Here is a 17,683-nt window from a genome sequence, read left to right as displayed (position 1 = left end):
TTTTTGAGACAGAGTCTCGCTTTGTTGCCCAGGCTAGAGTGAGTGCCGTGGCGTCAGCCTAGTTCACAGCAACCTCAAACTCCTGGGCTCAAGCGATCCTTCTGCCTCGGCCTCCCGAGTAGCTGGGACTACAGGCATGCACCACCATGCCCGGCTAAATTTTTCTATATATATTAGTTGGCCAATGAATTTCTTTCTATTTATAGTAGAGACAGGGTCTCGATCTTGCTCAGGCTGGTTTCGAACTCCTGGCCTTGAGCAATCTGCCTGCCTCGGCCTCCCAGTGTGCTAGGATTACAGGTGTGAGCCACGGCGCCTGGCCTATTTTCTTAAAGCTGAAATTTGGCACTTTCTGAATATGTATCAGAGCTAAATGTCCAGATATTTTAAAACCAAGCACCCTAAGACACTAAGAAATCTCTGAAACTGTTCTCTGCAATCTCTGTACTTAATGCGGTGACAAATGGCTTTATTTTATACCCATCAGTCTTCTGGCAATCACTGCCTACACAGCAAGCACTTCCACCATTCCTGGAATAATCTAAGAGCACCACTGAGTAGAAATTGTCCATTTTTATAATTTCAGTCATATTAACATCATTTATAATTCTAAAGCTATAAATCTAAAGGAAATTACTTTTTAATGTCCTCTGGCACAACATTAAGATTTTGCAATTAGATTTTATAGCCTGTGGTCATATGCTGCAGGCCACCAGTCAAAATTAAGCCCCTTCTGCACCAGGTAAAGTTTCCCACAGGTGATGCAAAGTACTTTGAAGCCACATAAAGTTGAAGGCAGGGGCAAGCTGGGCACTGGCTTCACAGCCTGGAGGACAAAGCCAATCACAGCCCAGGAGTTTGAGGGTCTTGCTTAGTTTGTATATGAATTTGTATAATCTTTTAAATTAAAAGGAAAAAAATCTCTGTCTTGCTTGATAGATGAGTAGATATGGCTTCTTGTGTTGAGCTATCCAGCAATAAAACCCAGCAGCCGATCAGCTTGGTTCTTATCCTAATTAATTGTTCCAGATGGTTTAATGAAATAGGAAGTTACAGGGATCTTAAAAGTTATAAACAAAAGGGAAGGCAAGTTCAGCCCATGATAGACATTTTGAACCTGGCTTATGAATGCCTTTCTATTGGTGTCTTCTTACCCCTTGTCAGGTGTGTCTGAGGCAACCCCTTGAATGACTCAGAAATACTTGAGCCAGAGTTGCCGGGATCTCACCTAATATTGGCATTTAGATCCTGAGATTTGACAGGTATTTGCGGTATGGCCAGAAAATCACACAAACAAATGAAAACGTGGGGGGTAACAGTGGGATTTGTGAATCCCACCCCTGTTTCAGCAAGGTAATATATTCTAATTGGTTATAAGATGGTAGTTAGTTCCAGTGAGAGTTTGTTTCCCAAAAAGTTCTCTTAAAATGCATACCCGGGAAAAACATCAAACACATTTATTTAGTTGTTCTGTATTATCCTGCGACAACCTAACTTTGAGAAATGATGAGTGAAGAAAGTCGCACAGGGATCCCCTGTAGTCATGGGGCCTGCCCAGGCAACCTTCATGCACAGAAACCCCACGCAGGCCCCTGCGCCCGCCCTCTGCAGTGCTGCACACCATGCTCTCGCCTGTACTTGAACAGGTTGCTGGCTGTTGTTTAGTGCTTATTTACATTGCAAATCTATATGTATCATGGGTTCCAAAAAAAAAAAAAAACAAAAACAAAAAAACACAAATGTAAAAGGAGACCTCTGGTGTTCAAGTGGTTTGTGAATGAAGTTGACCCGAAGCAGGAACTCTTCAAATGAAGATGAGCTGTCACAGCCTCTCGGTTTCTGAGAGAGCCCCAGGGGCTGCCCAGGATGAAGCAGTGAATGTCACAAGAACAGATTCCAGAGTATAGAGCTTTTGTCACACATGTATTTTGCGAATTTTTCCTGCAAGGCAGGTGTGAAAAATGGATTAGACGTATTGTATGTGAATGTGAGGAAGTCCTGTGAAGACTAGATAGGACGTCAGATTCACTTTAAGCAGACACCCAACCAAAACCAAAGGGGCATGCAAAAGCATTGCTTGCATTTTCTAAATAATGTGTTTTTACATGCCATGTTGACAAAAATGTACATGAAAGATGCTTTATGCTTTCTTGCTAGGTTGGGTCCTTTATTCTGATATAAAAAGTTTCAATTTCTCTAATTGTTTATTATTGAATAGTTTTGTTTTATCTTTTAAAAATCACATAAATGAGACACTTGTTCATTTCCTATAGTGATTTTTTGAGATCATTTTTTATTTGTTATCATGTTTAGTGTGTTTCATATATATGAATGTAGTATGTCTTCATATATGCTTGGGTAAATATATATACACATGAATATATTGATGCCTTCATTTATGTATCTATATGTATATGTGTCTGTATGTATGCATATATATGAGTTAATATATTGATACCTATATCTAGATACAGGTAATTCTGGTCCCTTGGAGAAACTTTCCTGTGCTCAGGAAACTTTCCTAAGCCTGGCCGAGCCACCCCATGATATTTCTACTTGGATATTTCACTAGTGCTGTGATTGGGGAGAAATAGATTGGCAAAAGAGTCACAGGACTTGGATTTTCCGCCTTGCCATACACATGTGTTCTCAGGCAGGACATATAATTTCTTTGCCCTCAGTTTTGTCAACTATAAAATCAAGGGCTGGACTGCAGCACAGCCAATGCCATGCCCTGCTATTAATATAACTTACCTTGAGACTACGAAGTTCTAGGTAGGTGTTACACTGAAAATAACAGAGGCCCATACATTTGGAGAAAAAATTGTCCGGATTATTTTCCAACCTCTCTACAAAGCTAAAGTCACTCTAGAATATCTGCGTATTTCTGAGTTAGCTGATGTAAACAGGACTTGTCTTGGAAAAACTCTAATGGAGATGAATTTTTAGCTATTGAGATCTTCATCCCCCTGGACCCCTCACTGCCTGTGCTGGACCCTGGTTTCTTTCTCTTTTTCTCTGGGACCCAGCCTGGGCTGGAACATTCCTATCTTCCATCTGGAAATTACCACTTTGTTGTCTTTCCAATTGTGTTCTCCTTTGGTGGGTGCCACTACTATTTCTGATAAATTAATCCATGCTGATATATCATTAGGTGCCAAGGATTCATGTTCTTTATACATTCCTTGGAAAATTGATTTTTAATTTGGACCTTATGGAAATATGGTCTTAGTACTATTCTGGGTTTAAATTCCAACTTAGCTACTTATAAATTTATATTACATTTCGCAAGATGTTGAACTTATCAAAATCTGAGTGTTTTAGAAAAAAATTTCTATAGCAAAGATTATAGCTCTAGCTTCACATAATTATGAGTGGTTAATGAAATAAAAAAGTTAATATATAAAAATATCTAATACAGTTGCTGAAATCAAACAAGTACTAAAAATATACCCCAGTTATTCTGATATATGTTTTTCATAAACATATTTTAAATGTCTTTGAATGTACATGTTTCCTCCCTAATGAAGTGTTTCACGTTGGCTTGCTGCTGGACAGACACATAGAGATTTGGGACTGAAATCTATTATAATCACTTAAAGAATTTCAGAGAAGGCTTAGGTAGCTGAAACCCTGATGCATCTTATTGTAGGGATGAACATGGCCTGGGGGGTGCTGTTGACTTACTGCTCAAAGTGAATTTGCCGTGTTCTGCGGGATTGTTGGAGGAACAGGAAAGGCAGACTGGCAGGGAACAGGAAGAAGCTGGTGGCAGGCAAGACGCAGCACAGACCTGCTGTGCTGTTCTTCTTGTTATGGCTTTTAAATGTTCCACCCCCTTCTTTTTCAATCACAGTGCTCACTAAGATTGCACTGATAGATTGGTTTATGTAATGCACTGAAGCCGAAAATGAAGTCCATAGAAGGGAGATGTATGCCAATTTTAAAGAGTAGTAGGTGTCTTTAAGGTAGGATGATTTTTTTTTTACAAATTGGGAAGAGGTCAGGAAAAGAGGCCTTCCAGAATGTTCTGTGGAGAGTATACCCTACACCTCTTTTCCTGCCTTGCCCACAGAAGTGCCTTTTCAAGGTAAATGCTCTTACATTTGCCGTACAGTGTCCGCCCTCCCCACCCCCCCACCCCCCATCAGAGCTGAGGGGTTTAGACTGCTTAGAAATCCAGCCATTCCACATGGCTTGTATCATCCCTGCCTTCTCATTCCAGAATGTTCTTCACTCCAGTAAGGAAGATCAGCACATGGTTGTCATTATCTTCCTCCATACTGACATCAAGATGCTTGGATAATAAAACATAGTTGGTGAAAATGATGAGTGGATTTTCCTATAGATCTCAACTGGTAAACTCATCCATGCTGTTAAATGACTAGGTGCTACGGAGTCTTGTTCTCTCGGTGTGTGTAGATCTTTATTGGTAAAAATTGTAAACACAGGTTGAAGTAGTAGCTGGTTTTGGGACACCCAGTTTTCTGTTGTAGTTCTCTTTTCTCTAGTCTCCAATTGAAAACTGAGTGGGTTGAAATTTTATTTAACAGTATATCAATGGGAATAAACTCACTTTCACAGTAAAGAGGCTGTTGATTTTTCTTTCTTTCTGTTATTTTTTGAATGTGCTACATAGGAAACTACATTTTGTATTTTTTGAATTTTAATAATATAGCATAGTGGCTAAAAAACACAAAAACTAGGCTGGCAGGGTTTGTATCTTACTAGCTATTGATCTTGGCAATATTCAGCTTAATTGTTCCTCAGTTTCCTCACCTCTGATAGGGCAGGTGTGAGAAATACAGGAGTAATAGGTATGAAGTGCATATATAGCACCTAGCATATGGCATATACCTTATAAATGTTAGTTATTTTTGAGATGCTTTACTGATAATCAAGATTATTAGCATTATTATTCCCATGTGTGGCATTAGGTGCAGATTAAACATATAACCTTGGAGTAGGCTGTGATTTGCACTCTGTTCCTGAACACTGCACATTACGTATGTTGCATATATTATGCATGTTACGTATCTTGCCGACTGTGCTTTTGAACAATCTTTACTGAGTGCGGCTCGGTTTCCAATGTGGGTTTCAAGTCCCTCTAGAGGTTTTGAAATCCAGCTCTCTTAGCTCCTTGATTGACTGAAGTTTGAAGGCACAAGGAATTAACCTGGGGCTACCTGGAACCACCCGTTACCCTGCCTGGGAGGTTTCGCTGCGCAGTGTTTGCCTACAGCCAGGTGGGTTTCTGCACAGTGAGTGCCTCAGGCTGCAGCATGTGGAAGAGCCGTCAGTCCAGCTCTTTGAATGACTGTCGTGTTTTGGCCAAGAATCTCTGCGTGGTTCTTATTTATTAGGCTCTCAAAGGCTTTCTTGGCTTGCAAACCCCATTACTTTAGTTACCTATAGAATATTTTCTTTTTAAGAAATATAGTGACAGTTACCCCTTTTTTCTTTCTTTTTATTTTCATTTCTTCTTCGTCTTTTTTTTTTTTTAATTTGGGAGGGGGCACTAACGTGAATCCCCTCAGCTAATCTCTAGTTTATATTTGCTAATTACTTTGGCCTAAATTTATTAATACTGACTCATGTTCATAAAAGTAATTATTTCTTGAAGCTGTAAGACTGGGTTCCTTTAAAAATGGACTCATTTCACTTTTGGTAAAACAAATGCATGGGAATATATGTAGCGGTAAGAGAAGGAAAATATGAATCAATGCACCTCATTTGCAACAGAAAATCATTGCTGGAGGCTACAGTTAAATAATCATGTCTGTATAAAGATTAAATTATCTAGAATAGTTAATATCAAATGTTACAAATTACCAATCGGAATTGCAGGTATTATATTATTACTTAACTCCCAGACAATAGCCATACTGGCTGCCACATTTAAGTGACATTTCATTACAAGGTTACTTCAGCAGTACCAGGAGGGGGATAGGAGGAAAGAGGTAAACACACTATTTGGGGCAAATGAGCAAACTGATATTATTGAAAATTGTGTGCCCTCAACTTACCACCTGCTGTGGGCCCTTCCTGCCTCCTCACTCTCCCCAACCTTTCTCTGGCCACTGTGTTTAGACTCTTTCCTCTCCTGCCTGACTTGACCTTGTACTATGCCAGCTCTTCTGTTTCCATAATGGTTCATTTTCTAGTTCCTTAGAAAGCAGTATCAATAATTTCTTCTTGCTGCTATTGAAATCTGTAGTTGTCATGGTGAATCGTACTGATAGATTTTCTGATGTTAAGCTTGCTGAGCTACCCTTGTGTTTCTGGAATAAGCCCTATCCCTTGTGAAATATAGTATGTTTGTATGTGTGTGTGTGTGTGTGTGTGTGTGTGTGTGTGAGAGAGAGAGAGAGAGAGAGAGAAAGAGAGAGAGAGAGAGAGAGAGAGAGAGAGAGAGAGAGAGAGAGAGATGTCATTTGATAATACATGCATTTCCTTAGGAATGTTTTTAGCCACATTAATAAATGAGGTAGACCTGTGAGTTTGCTTTCTCATCATTTTCTTTTCTAGCCTTGGTATTAAGATTATCAAGATTATAATAACTTCAAACTGAGTTAGGAAGTTTTACTTCTGTATCAGAAATAACTTGTGTAAAGTCAGGATTATATGTTTCTTAAGGATTTGTTAAAACTTACATTTAAAACTGAGTTTGTTATTTTTATCGATATCTTGTATTTGGGAGTTGATTATGCATTTTGTTTGGGTATTTGTAATAACAAAGAGTATCATATATAAAAATATATTTAAAATAGAAAATATTTAAAATATTTTATATATGTAATATATATATTAAATATATATTTATATATTTTATATTTATATATTATATATTTATATATAATATATTTATATATAATATATATTTATATTAAAAATATAAATATATTTAAAATATAAAAATATATTTTAAAAGGATTTTTAAAATGAGGAACATGCATATTCCTACAGGCAGAGAGAAAGGGACTTGGTAACATTTGAGATCTTAGAGGAAAGAAATGGTTACTTTAAGAAAGGATTTAAAGAGAAGAGAAGATACGGGGTTAAAGCAAAGTTGAGAGGACTGGTCTTTAACAAGTGGATAGAACGTTGCCACTCTGATCTACGTAGCTGGATACTGATGCAGGTGTGTTTTTAATTAGAAAGATGGGTTGGTGCAGAGATTTTCTCGCAGGGCCCTCATGGTATCAGAGGTATCAATTTCTACAGAAGTCCATGTAATATGCAAAGGTGAGATAGGCAGACCTTCTGGAGGAAAATCAAAAAGAAGAGGATATGCAGATGACCCAATTTTGATCTAGTGTTAACCATAAAAACATACAGTTTTATTGGGGAAGTTCATTAGAATTTTAAATAAGGAAAATCAAACAGTATTGACAGAACTATATGCTGTTAATTCATTTCCCCCTCTGTACATGGCTCCTTTTATTACTCAAGGGCATTTTAGGAAGTAGTATAATGTCCTTCCTGTTGTTCAGTATAGGAACTAAAACCTGAAATGTGTCTTTTCATCCTGGTTCCTGTTGGCCACTGTCTAAAGAAAGAGGAGTGCGTAGGAAATGAGGGACCTGACTGTGTTGGGCTGTCTTTTCATGGTCTTCTCTCCCCACGCATGGCTCATCTTTCCTTCCCCTATCAGGAAAGTCAGCCCTCAGCCCTCTGTTCTGCCCCAACACGGTCTGCAGGTTGCACGTGTGCCCAGCCCTGGTGGCTGCGAGTTTTGGAGACAGAGCCCTTAACAGATGCTCAGGAGCCCTGGACTCTCGTCCCCACGGGGCTCCCTGGTCACGCATTTCCCATCTGAATGATGAAGCTTTTGAACCAGAATGTCTTTGTGGGCACTTCAGCGTCTTAGTGACGCTTAACAGTGGCTCTGGAGCTAACCTGCCCTTGGGAATTTTTCACAGTAGCATTCTCGTAGCTGCACTTGAACCCATTGTCTTTCTCTAAATCTGCCCCAATCTCCTGACACCTTCATCTCAGTCATCTCTGTTCCCTTCATTTAATCTGGAAACTACTTCCTTCCCTTTCACTTGTTACCCTTGACTTCAGCTCCAGTCAGTGATATGGCATATCAGACCCTCCCTTTCCATTTTCATAGCCATCACCTGAATGCGATGGTTTTTAGGGTTTCTTTTTAGTCTAGTATGTTTCCCTCTATTCTCTACTCTTTCCAACCCATCCTGCTTATCAGTGGTTCATTGGGATTCCCAAGATGTTGGCTACATGGACCAAAGGCTTGCCTGGAAACTTTCCAAAGCTTTGCTATCACAGATGAGATCAAGTCCAAACTTTTTAACCTATAAGCAAATTTTTGTAGAGCTAATATTTCAATACACCTTTCAGTTTCCTTTCCTGATAGTTTCTTAAGTTGCTGTTATTTTTTTTTTCCTTTTCTCTTTGCCTTTCCTTCCTGCTTCCTTTCCTTTTTAATTTGTCCTCTCTGGAATTCACTTGGTCATTATTACTCTTTCATTTCACGGCCATCATTGCCTGTCACAGTCAAGGCGCTGTGCTCTGTGCTGTGGGCACTGCAGGGGGTGACGCAGACAGAGACTCTTCAGGTTCTGTGGTCCCCAGGGATGGACACATATGTGACGATGAGCTGTACCACTTGGGGCCACGGGGTGCCATGGTCTCCCATGTCCCTCATGCTTTGTCCCCCTAGGACATGTGTCTTGTCAGTCCGGTCAAATCTTTCCTTTTCTTTTATCTAAACTCACAGTCATGTCTCCTTTCTGTGAATGAATAATTCCTACAATCCTGCAACACCTGTAAACACCTTGTATTGATAGATACTATGTTTAAAGAAGGTATTCGTGCCGTTCCTCTAACTGAATCATAAACTCCTAGAAGGATCATTTATTAATCACTTTTTATAGGTCTAATGCCTCATATATGCTTTGCTATAAATATTTTGTTTTAATTGACTTGCCCATAAAAATGAAGACATTTATGTAAAATACTAAAAACGAATCAAGATAAAATACACATTAAAATGTCAGGTTTCTATGTAGCTCAGCTCTGGTTTCCTTTAAACAAAAAATGATATCATTTTCCCCCCCAATAACTGATGGTAGAGAAAATACACATTTATTATTCAGAGCGATTCCTTGAAAGTGATCCATCCTGTTCACATCTGCAAAGCTGTTTCTACAGGACGTGGTGTGGGACAGGAGCATGTTTCCCTGTTAGATCTGTGTCTGTCTAGCATCAGTGTTTGCCGAAAGAGATCATTCCCTGTTCTACACATTTTTCCCTCAAACCAATAACTCTATTGATTCGATAGCTGCCACCTTCCTGTTTAGGCAGTGTGATATTATTCAAAATACTAAATCCAAGAAAAAACACACAATCAGACAACATGGTTAATTATCCAGGATAATGGTAAGGTGTCCCACAATTGGCAGGCAACTCACTGAATATTTTTTTTAGTGTCAGAAATAAGCTATTGAGAGTTGCAAAAATGCCTCATGAAGTAGCATTCTGTCTTTCTTCAAATAGTGTTGTTTTGTAATAATTGGACCATGGGCCAGAGGCCGTCTGATAGGAGTTAACAGTGCTTGTTAAAACCTGTCTCTATAGAGTGGCTATTTCCTGATTTCCTTTAGAAAAAAATGCAAATGAGGCCTAGAAGTAACTGTGGGTTTCTCATCTAGAAAGGACTGAATGTGTTTAACAAGTCTAATCATGGGACCAGAATAGAAACCCACAGGACGAGGGAAATGGGATGTCTGATTTGAAAGAAGGCAAATGGTGCTCGTGTGCTTGGCCCTCGCTCCCGAGGAGGGCTTGGGTAATTTTTCCGTCTTCAGCCCTTTCCAGCCCAGTTGCACAGGAAATGGCCCTGTTCGTGTTCAGTGTTCCTCTGGCGAATCCCATGAATGCTGTGTTATTTTCTGCCCAGCCTAGAACCAAAAGGAAAATGCACATGTGGCTTGCAAATCACCTCCGAGCACTGCTGCCTCTCTTGCTCTTTATCGGGTGGTCACGCCCTCCGTGTCTCACACATGCTTAGCGTGGATCAGGCGGCATCTTGACGGAAACCCCCAGTGGCCCTTAAACAAGCGGGTCAGGGGACCCCCAGATCCTTCCTGAAATGTAATGTTTGCTACCTGATGTGCACTCTCTGTGGTCCCCAGAGGAAAAAAAAAATCATTCATTTTTATCTTTTCATTTATTTATTTATTTTTTCTGTTTAGAAATCGGCCCCTGGTTACGGGAGTTCCGGGCGAAGAATGCTGTGGATTTCTCGCAGTTAACATTTGACCCAGGACAGAAAGAACTGGTTGTAGGAGCAAGGTGAGAGATACTACCTTTTGCCACCAAAGATGTTTTCGGACTTCATTTTACATATGCGCGGTTACACGTGAGCTTCTCTGCCAGAGTGGAAGAGTGCCGAATAGCATCGTTTCTTCTAAGTGTGCAGTGTGGTAGGAGTGTCCTGTAGTGTCCTTCCATGAGTGGAATGACAGCTGCTCTGTCACATTGATGGGACCTCCCTGGATGGCAGGAACTGTGCTAACATCAATTAACTCGTTTGCTTCTCCATTCCAACCTGAGGGGGAGGTCCTGTCAACATCCCTGTTGTAGATATGAGGAATGTAAGGAAGAAAGGAGAGAAATAAATTGCCCAGGGGCATGCGCCTGGGCAAAAGATGGACCCGGGTCTCAAACCCAGGCAGTTTGACTCCAGAAACCATATTCTTAGCTTCTCGCCACCTTATTCAGTAGATTTCTAGAGGTCAAGAGACCCTTCATCACCTTTCCTTGTGACCTTGCTTAGGTCAGTTGTCAGTGACTTGAAAATTCAAGGAAGTCATCATTTTCATTTCTGTCTCTTCAGGGTGTGTGCTTCTAGAGCCAGGTCACCTGCATCCTCATTTGGCGATGAGGCCACTGCAAAACCGTTGGGACAGATTTTGAGTTGTTTACCCTTACATGTCTCTCTTAGGAAAATTGACATTAAACTTGAAGAAAGAGGCCATTTGTAGATTTGGATTCTTCTGGCATCTAAGGAAGATACCCTGGGCAGTGGAATGCTCATGTCTATTTCAGCCAAATTTACTAGCTTATAAAATACACATTTCCTAGCTACAGTTCCTTCCAGCTCCCACGTAACCCAGAGTGAAGCTGCACCCAGCTTACTCTCTGCGGACTCTAGACGGGCATTGAATAGTTTCTAGAGTCATGACTTTTGCTCTCAGATCTTACGGAGGCCTTGTCCATCCCCCTAACACTTGAAGACATTAGGATGTGTGGTTGTAAGTTTAACTGTATAGATAGAAGTTGGCTTAGTTCGTGTCACTGATCAATGCCCGTTGATCACGCCTGTTTTGATGTTTATGGGGAGACAGTGAGTATGGATTGGATAGAGTTGGTTGGGCCACACGTTTCCTGACTGTGATCCATTGGGAGTACTGGGGGGGGGGGTGGTTCTGATGCTGCCTTCTCTCAAATTTCATCACTCAGAGTTTGGGCTGTATGCTGTAGAGGTTTTAGGTTGGTCTCCTGGTTTCCAGATTTTCTTTTTCTTCTGCACATCACCACCAACATCAACTGTTTAAAATGCCCACCTTTGGTAGTTCTTATTGGATGAACACTGTCTCTCTGGTGTGGCCCAGCAACCCCTCTGCCTGTGGTCCCCCATCTCTTACAGACTCACCCTTTTTTCTTCTCACATAGTTCAGGCATGTGGAATTATTTGTGTTGCTCACAAATAATTCTTTTTTGCTTCTGGAATTTGAGGATCCCTTTTCTTTTTTCTTCAATAATAGCTACATACTCACCTATCTCCACCCCAAATTTTCTGCCTGGTAAACTCCAACTTGTAATGGGAACCTGGGTCAAGGGACCTCCCTTGCCCCTGGGCTGGCACATTCCTTGCCCTGTGGTCCTGTCCGCACACATGACTTCTACTTTTATTACCGCACTCAGTGCTGGGAATTGAGTGATTTCTTGACAGTTGTCATCCCCTTATCAGATGATGACTTGCCAAAAGGTAGGAGATAGGCCGTCTTTTCTTTATTTCTCTAGAATATAGCACAATTTTTCCCTCTTTGTAGATGCTCGAGGATAATTGTTGATTCAACATATTTATGTCCAGGACATGATTTGTGTAAGTGCCCTCTGCATCTGGGTGGACACTTAGGGAAAAGGGGGTTGGGACTGTAGTGGATTTACTCCAGAGACCTGCATCTGGCCAAGGGCATGAGGGAGTGGCAGGCTGAATCCTCCAAAGGTCACCCTTGGGGGAAACGAGCCAAGGAGAAGAGGCCCCTTGCTAGGGGAACAGGAACAAACGTGATCCCAGCTAGTACTGCTGGGTCTTGCACCCCTCGTTCATCTCTAAAGAACTTTGGAAAAGGTTTTTCCATGAGCTTGACTCAAAAGACTCTCGGCTGTCTCTGGAGGTCCCCAGTACTGTGTGAACAGTCCAGCACCTCATACTCTGCAGGTGGTTGGCTTTGGTCAGTGTCTCAAGATTTTCCTAAGGGATGTGAGAAGCCACAGAACAGGTTGGGGATTGTGAAGAGATGCTTTGTGCTCCTGTTCTGGCTGGAGATGGTAGCTGGGATTTGTTCCCAAGGGGCACCTGTCCCTGGAGGTCTCCATCCCAGTGTCCTTATAGGTCTCGATCCCAGGGTACCTAGATCTCTCCATCTGAATGTCCCTGGAGCTCTATCTCCCACTGTCTCTGGGGATCTCCACCCCAATATCTGTGGACTATCCCCATTCCAGTGTCCCTGGAGTCTTTATTCCAGAGACCCTGGAGGTCTCTATCCATCTTATGTCATCATCGTCCCAGCTCAACCTTGCTGGGAGCAGTTGGACTGGCCACTGAGTCACTCTAGCATGGCAGATGGCATGGTGAATAAGGACATGAGGGATCACCAGACTTAACAAATAAAAATCCAGGATACCCAGTTAAATTTGAATTTCTGCTAAGCAACATATAATTTTTTATTATAAAGTATGTTCCAAATGTCTGGTGACCCCAGGAGCATGGACTGTATTTTCTGTTCAGAGCAGCATGTGGTATATTGTAGGTACTTGATAATAAATGACCTACCTACATTGTAGGTACTTGATAATAAATGACCTTGAAAAAAAAAAAAAAGGTGGACTGGCCTTGCTTAGCTGAGTAACCCTGAGCCAGGGTTATGTCAGAACCTAGTTTTCTCATCTTTAAAGTTGATGTAATAATTTCTGCCCCTTTCAGCTGTTGCGAGGATTAAATGGAATAGTCCGTGACAAGGGACCGTCACGTTAACAGGCACCCCGGAAAGCACGCAGCCCGAGGGAAGCTCTGAGGATCTCTGGGTTTCAGCACACGTGTGTGTGTGCGTGTTTCAGGCGGATACCACTGCAGGGAGAGGATAGGAATTTCACCTAGGAAATTTGGCGGGATTAGGCTCAGAAAGTTTGAGAGGGAGTGTTGTGAGCCTGTTATAAAACTTTAAAAATAACCCAACCCTCAGCTTCCTGTTTGGCAAAGCTTGACCCAGCAAGAGAAGTTTAGATGACAGGTGTATATTTCGGAAATCAGTAATGGTTTAAAAATATGAGCTATGGAAAAATAGAATGATATACTCTTTGTTTTTTCATAGTTAGCACTAGGCATTGTGAAGCCATTTGTTGGATGGTTTCATTGTATATCGGTGATACTTTATGTTCCTGAAATTGAATTCAGTTAAAGATGCTTTGCACTCGAGTTGGCAAAGGAAGTTCATTGTGCTGCAGAAGGGTAACCCATCTTTAGGCGATTTGTGGTTATGTAGCCCCGGAAAGTAGTTGGATCTGAATTCATGCAACGTCTGGAAGGATCTGTGCATTTACCATTTCTGAGGTGCACATTAGGTTTCACATTATTTTAAATGTGTTGACATTCTTATCTTGTTTTATCCCAGCCTCTTTAAAAATTAATCATATTTGTGTTTTCAACGATGAAACTTAGGCATCTTTGTTTTAGACAATGTGGAAAATACAGTAAAGCATAAAGAAAAAAACCTGTGTCACAGATAATCACAGTTACCTTTCCAGCTATTTCCCTGTATTGATTTCTCTTTATTTCTACTCTTGGGATAATATTTTTTGAATGATTGTATACTTCTTTGTCACAAAGCCTACTAAAATCAGTTTCCGTGGTATGAAAAAAATGAAATATTTCAAAATGAAAGAATATCTTATGGATAAAATTTTTTTGTATAGATAATTATAAAAGTAATGACAGCAATAATACTCCACACACTTGATACAAGTGTAAGTTTTGCTGCAGATAGAATTGTTGCAACAGATGCAAGAGAGGGTGATTACATTTTTATTTCCCAAATGAATTAGTTTGTCTTTAGTGTTTTAGGTTCATTCTCAGGGTGGCAAGCGATTCCATCCCGAATTACTCTGATGTGTATTCTGTGCTGAATTCTAGTGTTATTCCAAATGGCAACTAACTTGGTCCACACTCAAGGCAGTGTTTCAATGCTGTCAGGGCATTTACAAATTAGTCATATTTTAATAATGCATAAATCCCTGCAGTGCTAATGAAAAAGAGTTTATTATCAAAGCATCTGTAGCCTGAGTCTTTGCCACTCAATCACGAGGAAGATATCCAGGCACTCTTTGTGGCTATTTAGATACAAGGATGTGGTTTTTCTAAATGAAAATATTTGTTAACATATATCTCAGTTTCTGAAACGTGAACTTTCATTCATTCTTTTGGTTTGTTTCTTAGTATTTCATTTTTTTACTTCCCATAAGATGATTTTCAATTCTCTTACTCTTCTCCAATAAGCTTCAGTATAATATAAATATATAAATTGAGGGGCACAGTCTTGCAACCTGTGCTATTTTAGTACGAAATACCTGTAAGTTCTCACGCAAACACCTGTGAGTGTCCTGTGGCCTCAATCGCGGGTGTTTGCATGCAAGTTTACAGGTGAGTGTTGATGGCGCAGCCATCTGCCGGGGCAAGACAGTGGCATTGAGGCCCACACACCCAATACTTGGGTCAGGCAATGAACATAATTCACGACAAGTATAATGATTTATGTCCTTGGGAATGTTTGATTTTAATTCTATCAAAATTACATCACAAAATGGGAACATTATTAAGATACCAAGAAAATAAAAGGTTCTGGGATGCATGAATCTCCTTGCACACCTGACCCGATGTACCAGCCCATAGCTGTACACCTGGGACCCCTCATCTGATGGACTGTCCCACAGCTGCACGCCTTGCATACCTGGCCCTCTGTACCAGCCCATACTTGCCTGGCTTCTTTGTGCAGAACCCCTTGACATACTGTGCCAGTATTTCTAGACATCAGAAGATATTACTGTATAAAAATCTATACAACAAATAGTATCGATATCTTTAATCAGCGTGTTTATTACTAAAAAAAAAAAAAAGAAAGAAAGAATGAATGAAAATCTGAGTGCTTCCAAGAAGGCAGAGAGCTTCATATTCTTTCCTGTCAAAACAAACTGATAGGGTGAAAATTTTTAGCTTATTATTTTGAAGCATTTGTTTTGCTCATGGTTTGAATCCACAAAAACGAAAGATAAAAAAGGAAAGATAAACTTGCATTCGTTATGTATGCTGGGGCTCAATTTGCTTTAAGTATTCAAAACCCTTAAAAGGTAAACTTTTGCATTTTAAAATGTTCATGAATTTATTGAGCAGTCAATGATTTGGGATCAGGCAGCACAGGCACGGGCAGTTCGGCTCTTCATGCATCCAGTTCAGCTCTCCACTGGCGTGGGCGTAGTGAGAGAGGAACCTCTTGTAAGGTGTTCTTCCCGGAAGCAAGACACAGAAAACGTATTTGAGTGGTGAAAGTGGAAAGTCTCTAGTCGGCAGTTTCTGGTTGGTTAAACTTGTTTCCTTTTACCGTTTGCATTGAGCTGAGTTTTGGTTTGCTTGCCTCAGAACCCAAGGCAGTGGGGGCTTCTCAGACTGATGGCCCCCCAATTACCTTAATGCAGCGCGCATTCTCATGTGATCACACTGAATAAATGGCAGGCTTCTATTTCATCAGAATGAGTCCCGTCTTTTGAAATGACTTTGCCACTGGTTCTAAACAAGGGGAGCTAAATTTTAGATTCACATAAAACGTTTTTTTTGTGTTTTTTTTTTTTTAAATAAACTGGCCAATATCATTCTTTTCTGGGTTGTTATAATTCCTGTTTTTACTTTAAAGTTTTGCCTTAGGATTAATCTGTTGGAGGCATTGTATAATTAAAAGGAAAACTGGAGATGTTTATGCGATCAGTGATTCTGCTTCCAGTAGCCACACTTCCGCCTCTTTCCCAAAGCATATATTTTAGTCCAGTTTACACAATTAAAGGGAGCGCGTGCTGAGTGGCATGAAATCGGCGATTAGGAGTGCATCCAAAAAGACGTAGCCCCACGTTGCACAGGGAGATCAGAGGCAATGCTCATGTTGACGTTGTGTTTACTTAATTATGACTTGTGCAAGGTGGCAGGGATGCTGCTTTTCATCCTGCTGTTTTTGTTTTATGTTTTTGTTTTTTTTTTACCCTATTCCAACTTGAATTACTTTGAACCTCTACTTTAGGGTTAGGTATTTGCTTTTCTCTGTCCCTTTCCCCTCTCATGCTGGGCCTGACACACAGTGTGTCTTTGAAGATTCTCCTGGCTTCTCTCTGCCTCTTCCACCTGTTTTCCCCTCTCTTCTAGTTGGCCTATTTGATTAGCAAACCTGATCTGCATTACAAAGTCTCCCCTTTGTCTGCCAGCATTGTTAGCTTTTGTCCACTATTTGCCAAACATCAGTGTTCCTAGGCATCAGCTGGGCATTCATGCAAATTTGGGGTTCCTCTGCCCACTCCTCCCAGCTTTGCTGATTCAGGGGGTGCAGGAGTGTGTGCCTTTAACAAACTGGCGGCCTGAGGACGCTCTTGGGAAAGACTTCTAACTACTGTGTTCCTTATGCTATCGTGAAAAAGAAACATCTGTAGTTTCTTCCCTGCTGGAGCTGGGAGAAGATCAGCCTAGCAGAAGAGTTATTTATTTAATTGTAAATAAATAAGTAAAACAGTCAGCCTTCCCTGGGTTCCACATCTGCAGATTCAGCCAACCACAGATCTAAAATATTTTGGGAAAAATACACTAAAAAAATAACAGTGCAACATAAAACTAATAGAAATTAAAAAAAACAACAACAATACAATAACTGTTTATGTAGCAGTTACTTTGTGCTAGGTATTATAAGTAATCTAGAGATGACTTAGAATATATAGGAGGGTGTGCGCAAGTTATATGCAAATACTGCACCATTTTACATCAGGGACTTGAGCACTCACAGATTTTGGTACCTGAAGGGATGCTACAACCAATCCCTGGGGGATTCCAAGTCATGTCTGTAAATAAATAAAGTCTTCTAGTATCCCAGATCCCATGAAGGAGCCAACAAAGGAGTGTGCATTAATAATAATTAATCATCCTCCTTGTCTGTATGGGTGTGCTACAAACGTCTCATGTTGAGAGCTTTTCTCCTATCCAGTCCTGCATGGAGTCTGTCAGAAGTTATAAGTTCATGTAGTTATTCTCTCAGGATTCTTCACCCATTCAATATTTATTGAACCTATTACTTTATGCCAGGAAGTATCTTAGGCATGGGGGAAACAAAGATGACGTATCTTTTCT

General features: G+C 40.6%; 1 protein-coding gene across 1 annotated transcript in view; it reads left to right on the top strand.

Annotated features, from left to right (window-relative positions):
• The window catches only part of SEMA5A (semaphorin 5A), a 453,573-nt gene that overhangs the window by 191,645 nt on the left and 244,245 nt on the right, over positions 1–17,683 (top strand). Inside the window, exon 4 of the mRNA XM_012791124.2 lies at positions 10,218–10,317. Within this exon, the coding sequence (XP_012646578.2) occupies positions 10,218–10,317 (100 nt within the window). The remainder of the gene's footprint in view (positions 1–10,217; positions 10,318–17,683) is intronic.

Source organism: Microcebus murinus, chromosome 11 (genome assembly GCF_040939455.1).
Source record: "Microcebus murinus isolate Inina chromosome 11, M.murinus_Inina_mat1.0, whole genome shotgun sequence".
Classification (NCBI taxonomy): domain Eukaryota; kingdom Metazoa; phylum Chordata; class Mammalia; order Primates; family Cheirogaleidae; genus Microcebus; species Microcebus murinus.
This window is presented reverse-complemented; position numbering and strand designations above follow the sequence as displayed.